Raw genomic sequence first — 17,926 nt, 5'->3', positions numbered from 1 at the left:
GACAGGTTGATAAAGAATTTTAAGGAACTGCAGATTTACGGCAGCGACTCAACATCAAGGGGAAGAAATTAAGTACTGCAGTATTTCAAGGAGCTTGTAGTATTCCAGGGATCAAAAGATTAGACCCTCTCTTTTTTACTTTATTCATTACATCAATTACACACAAAGGATTACAGTTCTATAAGTCCATAAGTTGCTTAGTGTGTCTAAACAACAGATCCTGCCCTGTTTTGAACTTTTGAACTCTGGTACAAGAAGTCTGGAAATGATGTTGTGCAGGTAGTGTCTGAATGAAGACAATAAACAGTATATTCACTACAGAGACCAATACAGTTTGGATTCCACATTTTCATTGTTCATTTCCAAAAAGGAATTGATCCCATATTATCCACTTAACAGGTTAAATAAAGATAAACACACATGTATTGATCTTATGGGCTGACCATAAGCTGTATAGGAATTCTTGAGTTAGGCTACTGGGTGAACAAGGTTTTAGTGTTAGTCTGTGCAAATCCCAAAAGTCTTGACTTAATGCTTTGCCGGTGTTCGTTTGTGGAGTGGCGGAGGCACTTTTTCTTTCTTTCTTTTTTTATGGAATATCTATATTTGTCTGTCTGTGATTAGAATGCCATCACCAAAGTGTCTGCAACCTTTCAAATACAGTTATCAACTGGATCATTAATGATGTAAGCTAAAGCGGCTCTGTCATTCCACTAAAACAATGGGAAGAAAACATGTCTGCTACAGTAACATGGTTATATAGTCAAAGTGTCTTACTTCACTATGACGTTGTTCCTTTGGCTCTTGAATTATCCTTTGTATTGGCACCCAACACTGATTGTCGGGAGTAGGTTCTGGGGTGGACTATTGCCAAAATAAGCCAGTGAAGTCATCCGTTTAGGCAGAACCACAGATGGTGGCTATGGACTCAAGTTAAGAAAATCCACTGCAGCTCATTAATCAAAACATTTTCTTTGGCCTGGAAATAGCCAAAGATTTATACAAAAGTCATTACATTCAACCAGTATTTCTCCCTGCCTTCGATGCAGATCAGTAACCACTGATGCTTGAATTAGCCTGGCACAGCTATAGTTTACTGTAGCTTTCACTGCATGTTGTAAAATGGCTTTAGCGCATGCTGGGCTGGCTCTGGGCTGCTTTGGTGCAGCCTGGTAATAGTGTTGATTACTTATCACTCATTAGGTTGCTTTCACTGCTACCACTAAGCCCTCATCAGGAGGACTTGGGCCAAGTGACTGAATAGGGGCCCTGATCCAAGTCACCTTTAAGTTCAGCCGCCCTATGTGGGTTTCCATGGGTCAGTGCATTGCTGTACATGCTGTGTGCACTCACGGAGAGGCCCTCATTCCCTCATTTCCTGTGACTACTGTACCAGACACGTATTAGAAAGCACGGGTGGTTATATAAAGTTTACACTGTTTATCATACACCGAAGACGGAACTCTCGAATGAAATGCTCAAATTCCTTTGTGCCGCCAACTTGGGGTTTATTTGAGCCTATGAAGAAGAGAGGACTCTCAGAATTAGACTTACTTAAACGTTGCTTTGTTTTAACAAGGCACCTTTATAAGTCTGTATAAAGAAATGAAGCTCAACTTGAAAGGCGGCCTGGCAGTGTGATGTTTAGGTCATTAACCTTTCTCCTTAGCACCTTGCTGCAGTTAACAGTCCCTGGCTGCCTGTCCACCAAGACACATTCAGTGGCCCACTAATCAGGTCAACACCCAGAATTAAGCTATGCTTTAAACTTGGTCAGTGGTGCTTGGAGACCATAAAGAATACTTCCGTTTGAGTGTCAATGGAGCCAGTGGTGCTTAAAGCATTATTTATGGGAGAATACATTGTGTGTTGTCAGTGTTAACCAGTCTGGTCACTGGGGACCAAAAGGTCATCTAGGCTGAAGAGTACAAGATGTTCCAGTGAATGATTTTGCAAGATCTCCAATGCCATTATTAGAACTTAATTGGTACGATTATTTCAGTGGCAGCAATTTGACACAAACACTACCAGGTTAATGATGCATACATACAGTATTCATCAAGTTCCACTTCCGATTCCCGAGCCCGATCCAAAGTAAGAATTTATGGTTGCGTTTTCTTGTTTGTCTCTGACCAGATGGACCGAGGTTTATTAGTGTGTAGTGCATGTTGTTGGACACTGTCACTAACATATAGCTCTGTGTGGCAATCACTCATTCAGGGTCAGTGCCATCAATCTTACTCTGCAGTGAATAGCAGATGGGTTGCCATAAAATGAGCCTGTTTGTCGTGTGCGGTTTTCAGTGGAAGAAGAAGAAGGCAAGCATGGAAACAAAAACTTGCAGGGACAATTTGTGTGAGTGTGGGTGGGTGGGTGGCCCTGTTGTCTTTATCACAGTACGTAACGTTGGTTGGATATAGTTTCCACATGAATGTTTATTGTACATTATAATATGATGATTAATGAGATTCCTGAAGGCAACATAACAACATATTAAACAGGGTGACAAAGCAAATAAAATGGGAACATTTTCCCAAAGCAAAAAGATTCATACACCCCTGTTTAAGTTTTAACATAGGTGAGCTGACGTCATTTGTTACTGGGTGAAATAATTACACCCAATCAAGCGTCAGCCCTATGTATGGACTGAATCAGTGGACTGACATGTCAAGTGGACTGTGACGTTTGGCAGAGCTGGGCAGGCGTCACTAAATCAGAGGACTTTTAGCTTGGCAAAGGAATTATGCGTTTAGGGGGTTTCCAGTGCTGTAGGTCTGTTCTGTAACGTGGGTCAATGTAATTCTGGACCTGTACCAGACCTATTAAGACCCATTTATAGCTTACTTCGTTGTACAACGGCGTCGCAGACCGAAAAGAGCTGATCTCGGAATGGAATGCGACACGTTGTGAGCTTAAAGATCTGTTTTTCTTGGTCGTACAACGAAGCATTATGGCTCTGCCTTCTGTTATTATCAGTACATGTCACTACATTTCTGATAGGCCTACTACCTACCTACATAATACTTTGTATGTATATATATACTAGGCATGCGCAGTACAGACGGTGGTATCAGTGATGTCAGAAATTTGGGCACTGTTTCACCCGTTTATGGCCATATATGGTGTTCCGTGTCCTATGCTCATATGGTGTTCCCCTGGGGCCAAGCCAGAATGTGTATAGGGCACACTGGTGCAGTGAACTCAACTCATTTGGCAGAGTCAGCACATTGATGCCAGGTGAGGGCTCTGCTTGGGTATGAGTCACCCACATCGTTACGGCAACACACCATCGTCATTTGTTTACCGCCTGCCCAAAGCTGGGTCATAAATTACTGGGTCTTAACAAATAATGTAATGCAATTGGAAGGCGTTTAGTGCAGCAACCCTATGCTATGTGGCCAAACGCTCTTCTCCCTGGAGAAGAATATCAGAATGGGAGTCGAGATCACCTTATTTGCCAAGTACACCAGCTGTGGAGGATCCTTTCTCGGTGGCATTGTTGCAGGAACATGGGAACACATGCTGTGCGATAAATAGCCCGCTGTACATACATACATGTGTCATGTGTCATGTGTGTGTGTGTGTGTGTGTGTGTGTGTGTGTGTGTGTGTGTGTGTGTGTGTGTGTGTGTGTGTGTGTGTGTGTGTGTGTGTGTGTGTGTGTGTGTACTGTTTATACTGTATTGTTCAGCATTTGATCATAATGTACACTGCAACCAGGCAGCAACAGGGACGTGCAGAGAATGTTAGAGAGGCAGGGGCTGACATTTCTAAGGGGGCCTTTTGGTGGAAATATCGAAAATAGCCAACCTCCAAGCTTGGAGGTCGGCTATTTTCTGTGCTTGATACCACACTGAACTAAGCATGGACTTCTACACAGAGAGGGCAATTCTTATTCTCTCAACATAAGATGCTGCATTCAAGTTCAGGAGAGTTTGGACAAGGCAATTCTCTTGAATGCTGCTTTCAGGTATGGCATGGAAAGGGGGCATTTGCATTTCTTTCACCATAGTAAAAAACTGTATTCATGGTCTGGAGAGGGCACTTTTTACAGACGGATAAAAGGGCAGGGGCTCAAGCCCCATTTGCTGTCTATGTGTGCACGTGCCTGGGCAGAAAGCATGCAGCGGTGCATAAGGGAAGCAACCAATGTTTTTTTACTGACTCAGATGGAAATGCATGAAAGAGGTGGTGAACACTGCAGCGCGGACGTGGTTTCTGAGGTTGAGGTGGCGTAAAAACATAAAACGCAGACTGTCTCACCTCGGCCACAATTAAGGAGAGAAGCAGCTGTGAGAGAGAGAGAGACGAATGTGGTCAGCGTATTCTTGATTCCATCCACGCCGCCTAAGAAGTGTGTCATCTCTCACAATGAGGTCACTGTAAGATGGATGGTAGGTGGTGTATAGATGACTGTTTGAGTGAGCTCAACTAGTGCCGCGTTGAGGAGGGTAACTGTGTGTGTGTGTGTGTGTGTGTGTGTGTGTGTGTGTGTGTGTGTGTGTGTGTGTGTGTGTGTGTGTGTGTGTGTGTGTGTGTGTGTGTGTGTGTGTGTGTGTGTGTGTGTGAGAGAGAGAGAGAGAGAAGAAAGAACATGATGGAATGACAATACAAACATGCAGTGACAGAATAGGGGATAGTAAAAGAAGAGAAACAAAGCATAAAGACAGAAAAAGAAAGGCATTGAGAGAGGTAGAGAGAGAGGTAGAGAGAGAGATTGAGAGAGAGAGAGAGAGAGAGAGAGAGAGAGAAAGAGACAGAGTCTCTGTCTGGTCTCCATGGCTCCAGCTTAACCCCTAGATTCCCCGCATTCCAGCCCAAAGTCAGGCACAAGTCTTGCCGCTGGTCCGTTTAAGGTGATTGACGTTATTTGCTACCATTAGGCACTACTATGTAATTGACCTCTGACCCTCACAAGTGACCTGTTGAAACAGCTTTAAACCAGATCGCCTAATCTCCATGGGAAAGCCCTCCATCCAGACTTAAGGCCCTAAAAGCGATCAACACCTTAAGGTGAAGGAGGTGAGTCCAGGATCACTGGTAGCAGAACTCACCTCCCCGCCCACTGAGGCGATCAACACAATGGGCAACCATATAGTCTGTTCCTATGAGACTTCCCGTTTTAAATATTTATCTTTATGAGAAATGTGTTGCAGTCTTGGAGAAGGGAGAGATGACCTCTTGATTGATTGATTGATTATGATTTTAATCCGCCAAGTGGGAAATGATGTGTGTGCACAGTAGACAAGCCAATAAATATTAAATACTGTACTAAACCGTAGAATAATACATAGACACAATTAGACTGTCTATGTATAGACTATGTGTAGACTATACACATTCACATGCACACATGCATACAGTACATGTACTCACTCGAACTTTACACTCACTTACAACAATACTTCCATGAGTCTCAGCGGGGGAAATTATATACAGTATTGATATACAGTATGGAACTTAAGAAATTAGGCTTTTGTGACCTCATTGCCAGATTTCCTCTTAGTGCTGCCTATATTTTTCAGGTAGACCTTCAAAAATATTGACAGCCTTATCACAGGCCAGTAAGTAAACAGGGGAACTTTATTGCGACCGAAGGTCGCAGTTTAGTATGCGAAAAGGCACATGCTGACTCTGTCTAAATTGTCTGTCTGGATGTGTACACTTTTCTAAGGTCTATGGGTTTGCCGCTCTGACATCACGCTTTTACATCACTGTGATGTCATGGGAACCACTGTAACAATATCTTTTACGCCCATAAATGGAGATCCTGTCATCAATATAAAGCCCATCCATATCTAACAGGACTTCATATGGGACCATATATAGAGGAAGACCGCCCATATCTGTGTGGCTGATTAAGACAGGGATCTCCATGTATGGGCATAAAAGGGATTATATGTTGTGATGGCATGGGAACCACTCTAACAGAATCCCTTTTATGCCCCTATATGGAGATCCCCGATGTCATCAATATTAAGCCCATATCTAACAGGACTTCATATGGGAATGCCCTTATATGGAGGAAGACAGCCCATTTCTGCGTGGCTGGTTCAGACAGGGATATCAATGTATGGGCGTAAAGGGATTGTATGTATGATGTCAGATGTGATAGACGTCATAGGATTTTCACATAACGAAATAACTGAGTAAGCATGTTTGGGGTCTCACAGCATATCTCCACATACAGTACATGGATCTCCATATATGGGTACCAGGGGTCTCCATATAGTATGGGTAACTTGTCCGATATACGGTACATCACTGGCAACCTCACCCTTTAGGGCGAGGTCGCTTGTCGCCCTGAGGCGTCTTACTAGTTAGAGGAACACATGCGTTGTGGGAGGTCCGCTTGCCGTGGCGTTGGTGCCAATCCCACAGTGACCTCTCCCAGGCCATGTGCCTCTCAAATCCAAATATGAAAAGTGGCTTACAGATTGAGCAGATCAAAACATGCTTTCATCATCCCGCTGTCGCACAGTGGCCGTTTCTGCAAAAGAGGCCTGTTCAGTTTGGCACGGTGGAAATCCACATAGATGTAAACAGTAAACATTATTGTTGAATTAAGATAACATTAAACATTGAAGATGTGTGTGAGCAGAGGTGCAGGCAAGACCTTTCATTGCCAGTCCCCCGACCCCAACCCCTTTCTACCTACCGTACACTTGATCTAGTTCTTGTCTTTCATAATTATTGGATAACATTTGTCAGACTGGTATTTGTTTCTTTTTCCTGACACAATTCTACAAATCACAGGGGATATACAGTATTATATGTTGTATTATACTGTAGCCTTGAGACATTTATCTCTCACTATTGGTTGCTGTAAATCTTAGTCATATCTGTACAATGTCAGTATGTTAATCTAACTCTTTTCACTCAGAATGAAAAAGCCTGTATATTATTATTTCACTCATATAACAGGACTTTGCAGTGTGGTAAACTAACCTAATCTTTCAAATGCACATTATTTACAAATGGATAAAGCCTGATTTGTACTTTGTTGCACTGCTTTGCTGGAATACATGATGCATCTTTTTGGTTGAAAGTCAGTTAATTCTTCTCTGCAAGTGACATGGTTGTACAATAAAATATAAACAGCCTTAAGAGTAACAGCTAACTGCCAACTACAAATGTGCTGTAAAATGCTGAATGTCTTCAGTAAAAGGCTGAATAGCAGTTTCTTTCCTGAGATAGGCCGTTGACCACAGTGACTTTACTGTTTACTCTCTTGATGCTCCAAAAATGCTGTAATTTACCCCATTAAGACCTGGGGCTATTCTACAAATGCCTTCTAAAATCCTATCAGTTTCCTGAAAAACCTATGTTGCTATTATTTATCTAAAATCTATGGGTTCCCAGTTTTAACAGGGTCAAAAGGCAAATGTACATTTGCTGAAGAAAAAAATACACTTTTTACAATCCTCATTTCCATTCTTATTGCTCCTGGCGTGAATGCGTTCCTCGTCTGGTTGGTTTTACGTTTTCTGTATCTATTTCTTTTGTTTATTTAGTATTGCTTGCCTGTGTGGAAACCCCTCAACATACGCTGCAGTTTATTCACTCAACGTCAGCTAAAGTCAAATTCCCTGCCATCAGAGCTATTTCCTCTAGGAGTTAACGTACATTTGCTCAGACAGCTTAGAAGCAGTAATTGGAAACAGAAATCGTGTGTAGTTCTGAGTTACAGTAGCCTGAAATGTGTTTAAGGCTACGTTCATTTTTCTTTTGTACCAGGGGAGGAATTAGACGCATTTATGGATACATTCCTTTAATTAAGCTTTTTGTTTGACTTGAAGTCTGTTTTCTGGGAAACATCGGTGAGTCTCTGTAATCCGATGAAACGTTGAATTTGATGCCCACCGTAAGAAATATTATTTTAAAACTCACACTTTCATCATCATCCAAGTTTAAACTTCAACCCAAAGTTTATGTATGTTTCTTGCAAGAATGCATGGGAAAAGTGCCCAAATGCCATGACAGACAGACTGAATGCTTATATACCGGTATGTCTGTGTGTCAGTGCGTCTGTCTGTGTATGTCTAATGTCTTGTGTGTGCATGTGTGTGCGTGTGTGTGTGTGCGTGCGTGCGTGTGTGTGTGTGTGGCATAGCAGCGGGGGCTTTTCCTTCTTGTCAATGGAAAACATTAGTGTCACGGACCCCCACTCCTCCCCAGCCCTTTCCCCCTTGTTTAATTCAGTCCATCAACACTTCCTCCTCCAGCCTGTTAGTGTCACAGTGCATTTCCTCTTCGTCCTCAACCAGCCCGGCTCACCAGAAATGGCCCGGTTTTGGGTTTCCCTCAAAAGGCAAAAGGGCTTCAAAGTCAATAACTGCTTTTTGGATTTTTATTGACCCAAAGACTCATTTTTCTTTTTTTAAAACCACACAAAATACCACTTACCCACTTTTTTTTTAAAGGGACTATATTACAGTAAGGGAAATGATTATGGTTGGGGTTCAAGCCTGGCGTTGCACCTGCAACTAATTCATTTTTTTTACTAAGGTGCTCCAAAAATGTCCAGCCTTCATCACCTTTGGAAGATTCCTAATATGGCAAAGCCACGTTTGATCTTCACACCGAGACGTAAAAGGCTCTCCAGAGGTTCAACCCAACCAGAAAGGGCAGATCTCTTTGAATCAACGACACACATCCTATTTAGATAGGCAGTCAACAGGGGCTAACTGAGCCGACCGATGCTTATAATCCGGGTGTGTCGTGTGTTCCCACCGCTCTTGTTGGTGGGAAACGGCAGAGAAAAAGCAGACAATCTGTTGATAATCAAATGGCCAATGAATGCTTCTGTGATGTTGTTGGCGGAATCGACTCACTAATGGTTTGCCTTGTGTCCTGTGTCATTTCCTTTTGATGCGGACGGGCAGTGATGATCGGTGATGCGGGGCCATGTGTGGTGGTAGTATACAGAGCTCACAGCAGGCACTTTTAATTACCGGGGGGAGGCTGATTTCACTGTGGAGCCCAACTCATCTGGTTCGCATTTCCAGCGCAGACTGACTGTAAAACAACACTACCACCGCCTGTCACCGAAAACCCGGCTTCTAATGTACAAAAGAAGTCCAGACCCCCTGATTATCATTCGGTCTCCGAGCGTGCTGAACGAGGGGTCGCCCTGTTTTTGCTTAAGAGCCCACTCCCCCCCTCCTCCAACCACAACTGTTTAAGTATCACTCTCCACACGTAAAAAAAAAAGAAAATCTAATGTCAAGTGCACATACTATACACAATTTTGAGGCAAAATCAGAGCCAGGTGCTTTCATATGAGAAGGTTCATAATGCAGAGCTATTACAAACATCTGCGTGTCCTGTACTGTATGTCCTCATGGCTCTGATCCCTGTATGACAGTAAAAGGCTGCTGGGCCAGGCGAGGGAACACCCTTTATAACTCTACCGGTTTGTTCTGTTGCCAGCGCCGTGAGTGATGGGATGGCTCGCTCAGGGACAGGGAGCTCTCTTTCCCTCTATCACACACGCACACACGCGCACACGCACGCACGCACACACACACACACACACACACACACGCACACACACGCACACATGCACACACACATGGGTCTTCAACAGGGGTTTTGGGACCCCTAGGGGGTCCTCAGAGTTACTACAGGGGCTCCACCAAATCTTTGTGTGATAGAGACCTTTTTTCTCCTTTTTATATTAACCACTTGAACCCTAGTGTCCATTTATTCTGAGAACCTTAGACAAAAATAGCAGAGCTACAAGCTCACAACGCCTCGTGCTGCGAGGCGTCGTCTGGTGTGGCAAAGAGGTCTGGTGTAGAGGGGAAAAAGAGCAGACTAAGTACAGATCTACTGCTCTACTATATCTTTAATCTGGTTCAATCTGTCTTTCTGTGTCTTCCTTCGTTATAGTCACTCTCTCTTTGTCCCTCTTACGCTAGTGTTCCTTATATTCACTGTTTGCCAGTGTCTCTTTCTAGGCTTTTCGCTCCCACCTGCCCCTATTTCCCCTTTGTCCTGTTCCCTATGAGTGCATTCTGCTGCTTTCTCTCTCTCTCTCTCTCTCTCTCTCTCTCTCTCTCTCTCTCTCTGACTCTCTCTCTCTCTCTCTCTCTCTCTCTCTCTCTCTCTCTCTCTCTGTCTCTCTCTCTCTCTCTCTCTCTCTCTCTCTCTCTGACCGCGTGCTCTCCCCATACCCTCTCAGGTGGATCAGTGAGAGCAGAGCAGGGCCGAGGCCCAGCTCTATAAAACTTCACCATTATGAGGTGTTGTGGATAATGCGTGTCTTTAAGATATCGCAAAAATGTGGATCCGTGCCCGGCTGCCCTCTCATGAAACTTTCACCCCCGGTTACAATGTGGATCCACGGGAAAGGAAGATAAAGCATGGGAAAAACACACGAGTAAAGGAGTCGAGCTCAAATGTGTTTTTTCATGGAGTTTTATAGTAAAATAGTACATGCATGTCAGTGAAAAGATTTAGTTAGTGTTGCAGGATGTCTCTCTGTGGACACTGAAATGAGTAGAGTTGTGCATTGCTGAGCTCACCCCAATTCATCCTTTTTACAGTAATGAAAAGGATGAAGCCTAAATCACTTCCGTGGCACTCGGCGAAATATAACAGTTATTTTTGTCGAGAGTCACAGGGTTGTACTAGATTAACGTATATATTATGACATGTAAATCAGCCTGCAGCAAGCAATTTCCTTTTGTTTAAATATAAGTCACCTTAAACCTTTCACAAAAAAAAAACAGTTTTAACCAACAAATATCACCAACCAACAAATATCACCAACTTTAAAGCATCACTAACTGAGTTACTAGGGCCCAAGGAGGAGGGGCCTGGAATTATTTTATATAAATTTTAGCTATTGAAAATAGCAAAAGTACAAGCTCGGTGCAGCGCTGCAAGCTTGTAGATCTGCTATTTTTGAAAAAGTCGAGAAAATGTGTGCAAATCTTTGAATATATGTATGTTTTAAGCGAACATTTGTAACTCATTTTGCTTCTGGGGGGTCCCTCCCTGGGACTTAATATTTTGAGATGGGGGTCCGTTGCCAAATACATATCATTTTGTGGGTCCTTCACATGAAAAAGTTTGAGCACCACTGACATAGAAACATAGGGTTTTCAAAAAACCTTAGAAGGATTTGAAATATTCATACACAAATCTTCACGATTTTTCAAAAATAGCAGATCTAGCTATTTTTCAATAGTTAAAGCACACAATAATTGAAGTGAATCCTTGTACCCAGGACCCAGAATTTGGTGCGACACCCCTGCCAGAGGGGATATGAAAAGACGTAGATCTCTCCCGTCTAGGGATTCAGGTGATATTGAAGGTGATGGAGGCATGGCAGGTTGGTTTAAAGTCTGGGATCTGTTTGGGGAGGGGCGGGGGGTGGGCTTCAAGACGACACTGTTTGCCAAGTGCGTTGACCCATGAAGGACAGCCTTTATTCTGGGATAAGACAGAGTGCCTCTGGCCTCTTGGCTTCCAAAATAGTAGACCTCCTCCTCCGTCTCCTCCCTCTTCATTATTGGCGTTTTCTCACTCAGCTGTGCAGCCCCTCTCACTCTCAGTGAAAGCCAAGAGCTTCTCGTGAATCTGATTTTCCTTCCCGTTCTTGGGTGCCATTTAGGTTTCCTACTGCAAAATGATGGAAATGTGTAGAGCCTGACCGATGGCAGATGTTTGGGTCCGAACCTGATTTTGAAGACTGCCAGACCACTGTTTACTGATGTTTTGACAGATATAACTGTTGTATTAACTGTTGTTTTTAAATTGTTGTTTGGCGACCTTGAGTGACTTGAAAGGCGCCTTATGAATAAAATATATTATTATTATACTTAAAAAAAATAGTGAAATATATAACAAGCAATACATATTAGCAAACAAATAAATACAAATAAAGAAAAATAACAAGAGTAGCTGACAGACATGTTGTGGGCTTGTACATCTTTACTATATTTGATAGTGACAGTGGAGAGAGAGACAGGATATGGCAGGGTGGGGAAGGACGCAAAGGTTCTTGGGTCAGATTGCACAAGGACCCTGGCCGGCTGTACAAGGAGTCTGCTTTAATTGGATGCACAGGTGAGCCACTGGGGTGCCCCAGATGTGCTATTTTTTAATAGTTTTGAAAAACCTGCCCAAAACAGGGATGCAAGGTTGAAATGCTGCATTAATTGCTAGTCTACCGATGTCCTCAAAAATACAAATAGGTCTACTGGCCGATATATCGGTTTGGCTCTACTGCATAGTCAACATTGCAAAAAAGGTCTTGGCTTTTATCCTCTGTCCTCCACATCTGCGCCAGTTACCCGTGGAAGGTGCGGAAATCTTTCTTGCGGAATTTCAAGTAGCAGCTCTGGTCCTCAGGGGTTCATTTCATTAAGCACACACAGAGGAAGAGGAGGTGTCACTCTAAATTACTCAAAAAGTAGCTCAGAAAGTGCACAAGTGCTTTGTTAGTTTTGGAGGGCAGATCATTAATATTCTGATGCATGTCCAAAAGTCTTCCCACTCAAAAATAAAAGTGCTACTTTAGCACACAAAAAAATACCAGTAGAAGTACAGTTATGAAATTGATATTCAGGAATGGTTCCAACAGACTTATTGTATCTGATGTGGGAGGTTGAAAGTTTCAACGTTTTCAAAGTTAGAGGGGCTGTTATACTACTATACTTGTGAAAAGTAGATAGTAAAGAAAAGAGTAGTTGTAACTAATTACTTTCCCCCTCTCGGTCAGTGCTTTGAATCCGATACCATTTAACTCCTCTGTGGAAGGATTTCCCAGTCTAAAGCCCTTCAGAGGCAAGGGTTTACTAGAGCAAATAGAAAGGTCAAGATGATGGGACATCACTTCTGCCTGTGACTAGAAGCTAACAACAGAAACGCGTGTAGGAAATATACTGTGTCAACATTTAATGGAGTTTGTGTTTTGTTGTGCCCTGAGATCCCTGAAGAAATATGTTTGTGAAAATCCTATTGCATTTTACATCTTTATTTAGGTTTTCGATTCATGGTTAGACAATTTAAGAAAAGGCCTTCCATTTCCACTAAAATATGATAAACTATATTATATTAGTTAGTTAGTTATTTCAATAGAATCCAACAAAATAAATAATTTCACTTTTCTACAAATGGTCACTTTTGAACAGAAGCCTTATGTCCATATTTCATCTTTTCATGTTTTCTTTCCCCAATAACATTTAATACATCACTTCGCCAGACAGTGATGAGCTGTGTGAAAATGGTTCATCTACAAGCTCACCATGCTATTTTTTGCAACTTTTGAAAAATGTTTGCCCATGTTCACTCAAAGGCACCGAAAGTGTTCTATAAACATTTAACCAAAGAAATGTATTAACAGATTACTTTTTCCAGTTCCCGAAAAGTGGCGGGGTTTGGACATACAGGGATTCCACCACCACAGCGACAAAATAATACCCCAATCTCGCTGTGAAACACGAGGGAGAAAAGGCCTCCAGATGCCCCCATAGTGCACAGTGCATTCCAGTCTTTTGTTCCCCAGTGGCTGTTCAGGGCAGCTGTTTAAAACAGCCTCCCACCACTTTTATATCTTACCTTGTTGTATGGGGCCCGGGTGTGACAGGCAACGCACAGAGAGCATCACATTCCTCTCCCTTGTCCTCCCTTTTGTCCCCACTTGATTGCCGCCGCTGTTCTATGGGTATGTGTACGTTGTTGAATGTCCACAGCTCCACTGAGACAATGGTGCCACTTCACCTTTGACCCCCAGAGGAAAAGGCATGCTTAATCTGATGTTAAGATCCTCCTCAGCCATTGTATGCATTGCCGGGGACCAGTGGTGGGCATTGCATCTGCCCACCAATGTGTTTGCACCCCCCCTTACAGACAGACACACAAATCCAGCCCACCCATGGCTCTATCCAGTTGTCTCCTGACCCTGCTTTCACCCCAAGTGTCATTTATGTTACCCATCCCTTTATGTGAGAAAATCACTTAAGCCCTATATTTAATATAAAAAAAAAGAAAAAGAAATCTTTTCCCAAAGATAAAGAAAGGAAAATCTGATCTACATGTTCACAACGTGCTGTATATTGAGAGGTTGCAGATTGGCTATTTATTTTTGGCATTTACAAACTCAAGGGCTTGCAATAAATAAAAGTTTTTTTAATAGTGTTGAGTGTGCGGAAGTTGCCTGTTCATTTGGTTCCCTTTGGCTCCAGCACCTGCGTTTATCAAGTGCGTGTATTCTACTCAAATTGCTCTGGACAGGAAATGTTGATGGCATTAGCTATCTGATATGTTTACAACACTTCATAGTGTCAATAGTTTATTGGTTTGATTGAGAGGGCAGGTAAAACAAGCAAGCATCAGAAGATCCAGCAAATAGGTTTGGTTGGGTGAACTTTATGTTTATGTGTTTATGGCAATGCTGTTACAACTGGACTGTAATGGTGAAAGACAACAGACAGATAAGGAAGTGACAAAATACATTATGTTATAATGTTACACAGTAAGATCTTGAAGTGTAAAGTGTAAAAATGTATCCTTACACACACCTTGCGAATTAAATGTACACTTGATTTGACTGTGTAAAGTGTACATGTATAACTAAAACAAACAATGAAGACACAATAACTTACATATATTTCAAGTTACTTTAATTTATTTATCTATCATACATATTACACACAAAATGTCTATATTTAAATTGACTGGCATAAAAAATAGTATCATTTGGTTAAGCAATTTAATTGATTATGTAACTTGGGTTATAAATTGAAAATTCCTCATCTAAAAATAAGTCAAACTTAAGGTTTACAACTGTAACTTAATAGGTACAGCAGTTCCTATTTAGCTTGATGAAGGGTGGCAATGCTGAAATTACATTACAAAATATAAACAATTGGCATAAAGTGGCTTTTGTCCTTTATGAGGCAGTCTGTGTAATATATTAGTTTCAGATTTCAGTGAAATTATGTAAAATACAGACAAGAGGCTAAAATGAGAGATACAAACAGTTAAACAATGGTGTAGCCTGCGATCATAACAAATATTTATTTTGTGAATAGTTATTTCCAATATTTTTATCTGAACAATAGTGGTACCATTTCACATTGTGTGACTAGTATTTTATACATATTGTGGATGCCTCTCTAAAACATTCACAACAGCTGTATTTGTATCAAGTGTCAAATACGTGCAGTCCTGAAATTGTAAAGTAATAATACTGACAAAAAGAAAATGCAATAACTTATTTGTAGAACATAAATTATAATCTTCACATCTAATATTTACATATCGTAACTTTGAACATCAGTGCATTCAGAACTAAACAAACCTTTGCGTTATAACAACAAGAAGTCAGCTGGCCTTGGGAGGTTTGTTAATGAAACATATTTTAATTGGTGCTTCATCTGGACAGGGCCTCACATTCTGTCTAGCACTGAAGTATACTCCCTGAGTCACAGACCATGTCAAGTGCTTAAGATATTCAATCGAAAACTTGGTTAGGTCAAATAGTGTTTGAAATACTATGTATTCATTTTGGAAAAATTAGCTTTAAGGCATATACTGTCCAATCCAATCAGTAACGGCGTTATAAGGTTGGCATCAGAAATACATATTATGACAACTAATATCCTTCGCAAAGGAGGACAAATTGAGGTCTTGTTGCTATCAGGTATTCTTGAGTGTTTATTTCTTTTTTCAACTAATTCTTCGAAAGAAACTATAAATGTGCCCATGTGTTTACTGTACACCATTTGGAAGTGAAATAAATCAATGGTTCAAGTTCACCATTAACAGTCTGTGATCAATTAGCAAAGACTTAAAATGTGAACTATATACCTTCAATTGAATTAATGGGAAATAACTAAAATGCATGAGGTAATAAACATGGCTTAATTGACAAAATATTTAAGAAATGCATCTGATTGTGGGAAACTATTAGTCCAAGCCCAAGAAGAAAGTGAACCAGATCTGGTGTCAAGTGAAACCTTCCCACCAAACATGCCGTGATGGACTTTGGGTTTCACTGGACTATGGAGCCATGTTCCCAAAGAGGTGGTCAGCATAAAGCATTGCTATAACCATAACTGGCAGCTCTGCTACTACCTACAACCACATGACTCCACCACCATGTCCTCGTACTGTTTGTAGACCACGTTGTTTCCTGAGTCAATGTAGAGGATGCTGATGGGGCTGAGCTTGGATGGGGCGCAGCAGCTGGGTGGCATGTTGCTGGGGTTCATGGAGTTCATCAGGGTCTGGATGATGGCGTGGTTGGTGGGCTCCAGGTGTGAGCGGAGCGGGAAGTCGCACACTCCCTCGCAGTGGTACGCCTCGTAATCCAGCGGGGCGATGATCCAATCATCCCAACCCAGCTCCCTGAAGTTGACATGCAGAGGCTTCTTGCTGCACCTCGACCTCGACTTCTTGCCATGCCTCTTCCCGTGCCTGTTTTTCGACCCTGACGATGATGACCCCGCCGTCCTACGACTCCTTTTGGCTTTGCCACGTGGGACCCTCTCTTTTGCCCCCACTTCTGCCTTTCTCCCCAGGCCTGGTGCTCCCATCACATCCCTCCTCTCGCTGTACAGAGTCTGCCTCTTCTTGGACCTGGTGAACACCACCAGGATGGCCTTCTTCTGCTGGGGCCGTCCGTGCCGGTGCAAGCCCAGGAGCTGCAGGTCCAGCTCCCTCTCGGGGTTGTCCAGCATGGCCCGGAGCTCCAGGCAGAAGTGCTTCCCCTGACTCAGGACCTGCCGCTCTTTGAATATCTCCCACACGTCTAGCACCTCCCATCTCAGCCTGTGGGAGTCCTGGAGGTCCAGCGTCTTGGAGTCGAGCAGCTGCTGCGTGCGGCAGGACAGGAGCTGGAGTTCCACGGGCTCGGTTTCAGATATCCTGAAATTCCCAGACACTTTGGTGTATATCCTGAGCTCGGCTCCCAGCACCTCGGCTTTGTCGGAGAGCGTTGACACGTCGAACAGATATTGCTGTCTTCGCAGAGGAGAGAGTGGGAGGTCATCTGTGGAAGGCATTATAAGCAAATTCTTGGTCAGATGGATTCTCAAGGAAGATAATAATGCACATGCCATCAAGACAGTTTGAAACCTAAAAAAAAGACAACGATTTAATTGTTGTCCAGATTAATGTAGGCGACTGAAGTTATGTAAAAGTTGGTACATAAGTATTTATGGAATGAAAAGCAGTCCCACCTGTGCATGCACAGGAAGGACACGTACACGTGTGCGCGCGCACACACACACACACGCACGCACGCACGCACACACACACACACACACACACACACACACACACACACACACACACACGAGCCAAATGATCAAAGATCGTCAGCCAGCCAGGGCCATGATAATCATACATAGCCTACCTTGGCCAATGTCCACATAACTTGAGATAGTGTTGGCAGCCTTTGACGACCGAAAAAAACTTGCGTTCAGTCCCAGTTTCTCTGCCGTGGAGAATGTCTTATAAATAGAGAGCATGTAGTCGTGAGGCTCAATAATGTCTTTGTTGTGCGGATGCCCCTCGCTGGATGAAGGTGTGTAAAGCTCTTTGAAATATTTTGACGCGCCCTGTCCATCAAGCAGCTTCGTCACCTTGCTGCTCCTCTGGGCAGACGGGAGGAAAATGGCAAGTGTGTGAAAGCATGGACTTGCCCATGCAAATATAAGAGCCGCATAGAGTGTGGTTATATGATGGAAATCCATTATCTGGCTCCACCGGCAAACTCTTCTCTGTTGCAGCAAGAGATAATGCCGAGTCGTGGCCGGAGGGACCACGCGGGCAAGGTTGAAGCTGGACTCTACATCCACTCGCAGCAAAGTGCGGATCTGCAAAAAAGTATGCACCTCTCCACGCACACAGTCTTAAGTTAAAGGGGGACGAGAACACGCCCACCTTGTACTGTTCTTGTAGACCTA

General features: G+C 42.8%; 1 protein-coding gene across 1 annotated transcript; it reads right to left on the bottom strand.

Annotated features, from left to right (window-relative positions):
- Positions 1-16,087: 16,087 nt before the first annotated feature.
- On the bottom strand, positions 16,088-17,713 carry gdf6b (growth differentiation factor 6b; the record flags this gene model as incomplete). The annotated part of the gene is made up of 2 exons (XM_080735433.1): positions 16,088-17,007; positions 17,374-17,713. 2 exons carry the CDS (start codon positions 17,711-17,713, stop codon positions 16,088-16,090), a joined length of 1,260 nt encoding a protein of 419 aa, XP_080591559.1.
- Positions 17,714-17,926: the final 213 nt, after the last annotated feature.

Source organism: Nannobrachium achirus, assembly GCF_963921795.1.
Source record: "Nannobrachium achirus genome assembly, chromosome: 10".
In the NCBI taxonomy this organism is placed as follows: domain Eukaryota; kingdom Metazoa; phylum Chordata; class Actinopteri; order Myctophiformes; family Myctophidae; genus Nannobrachium; species Nannobrachium achirus.
This window is presented reverse-complemented; position numbering and strand designations above follow the sequence as displayed.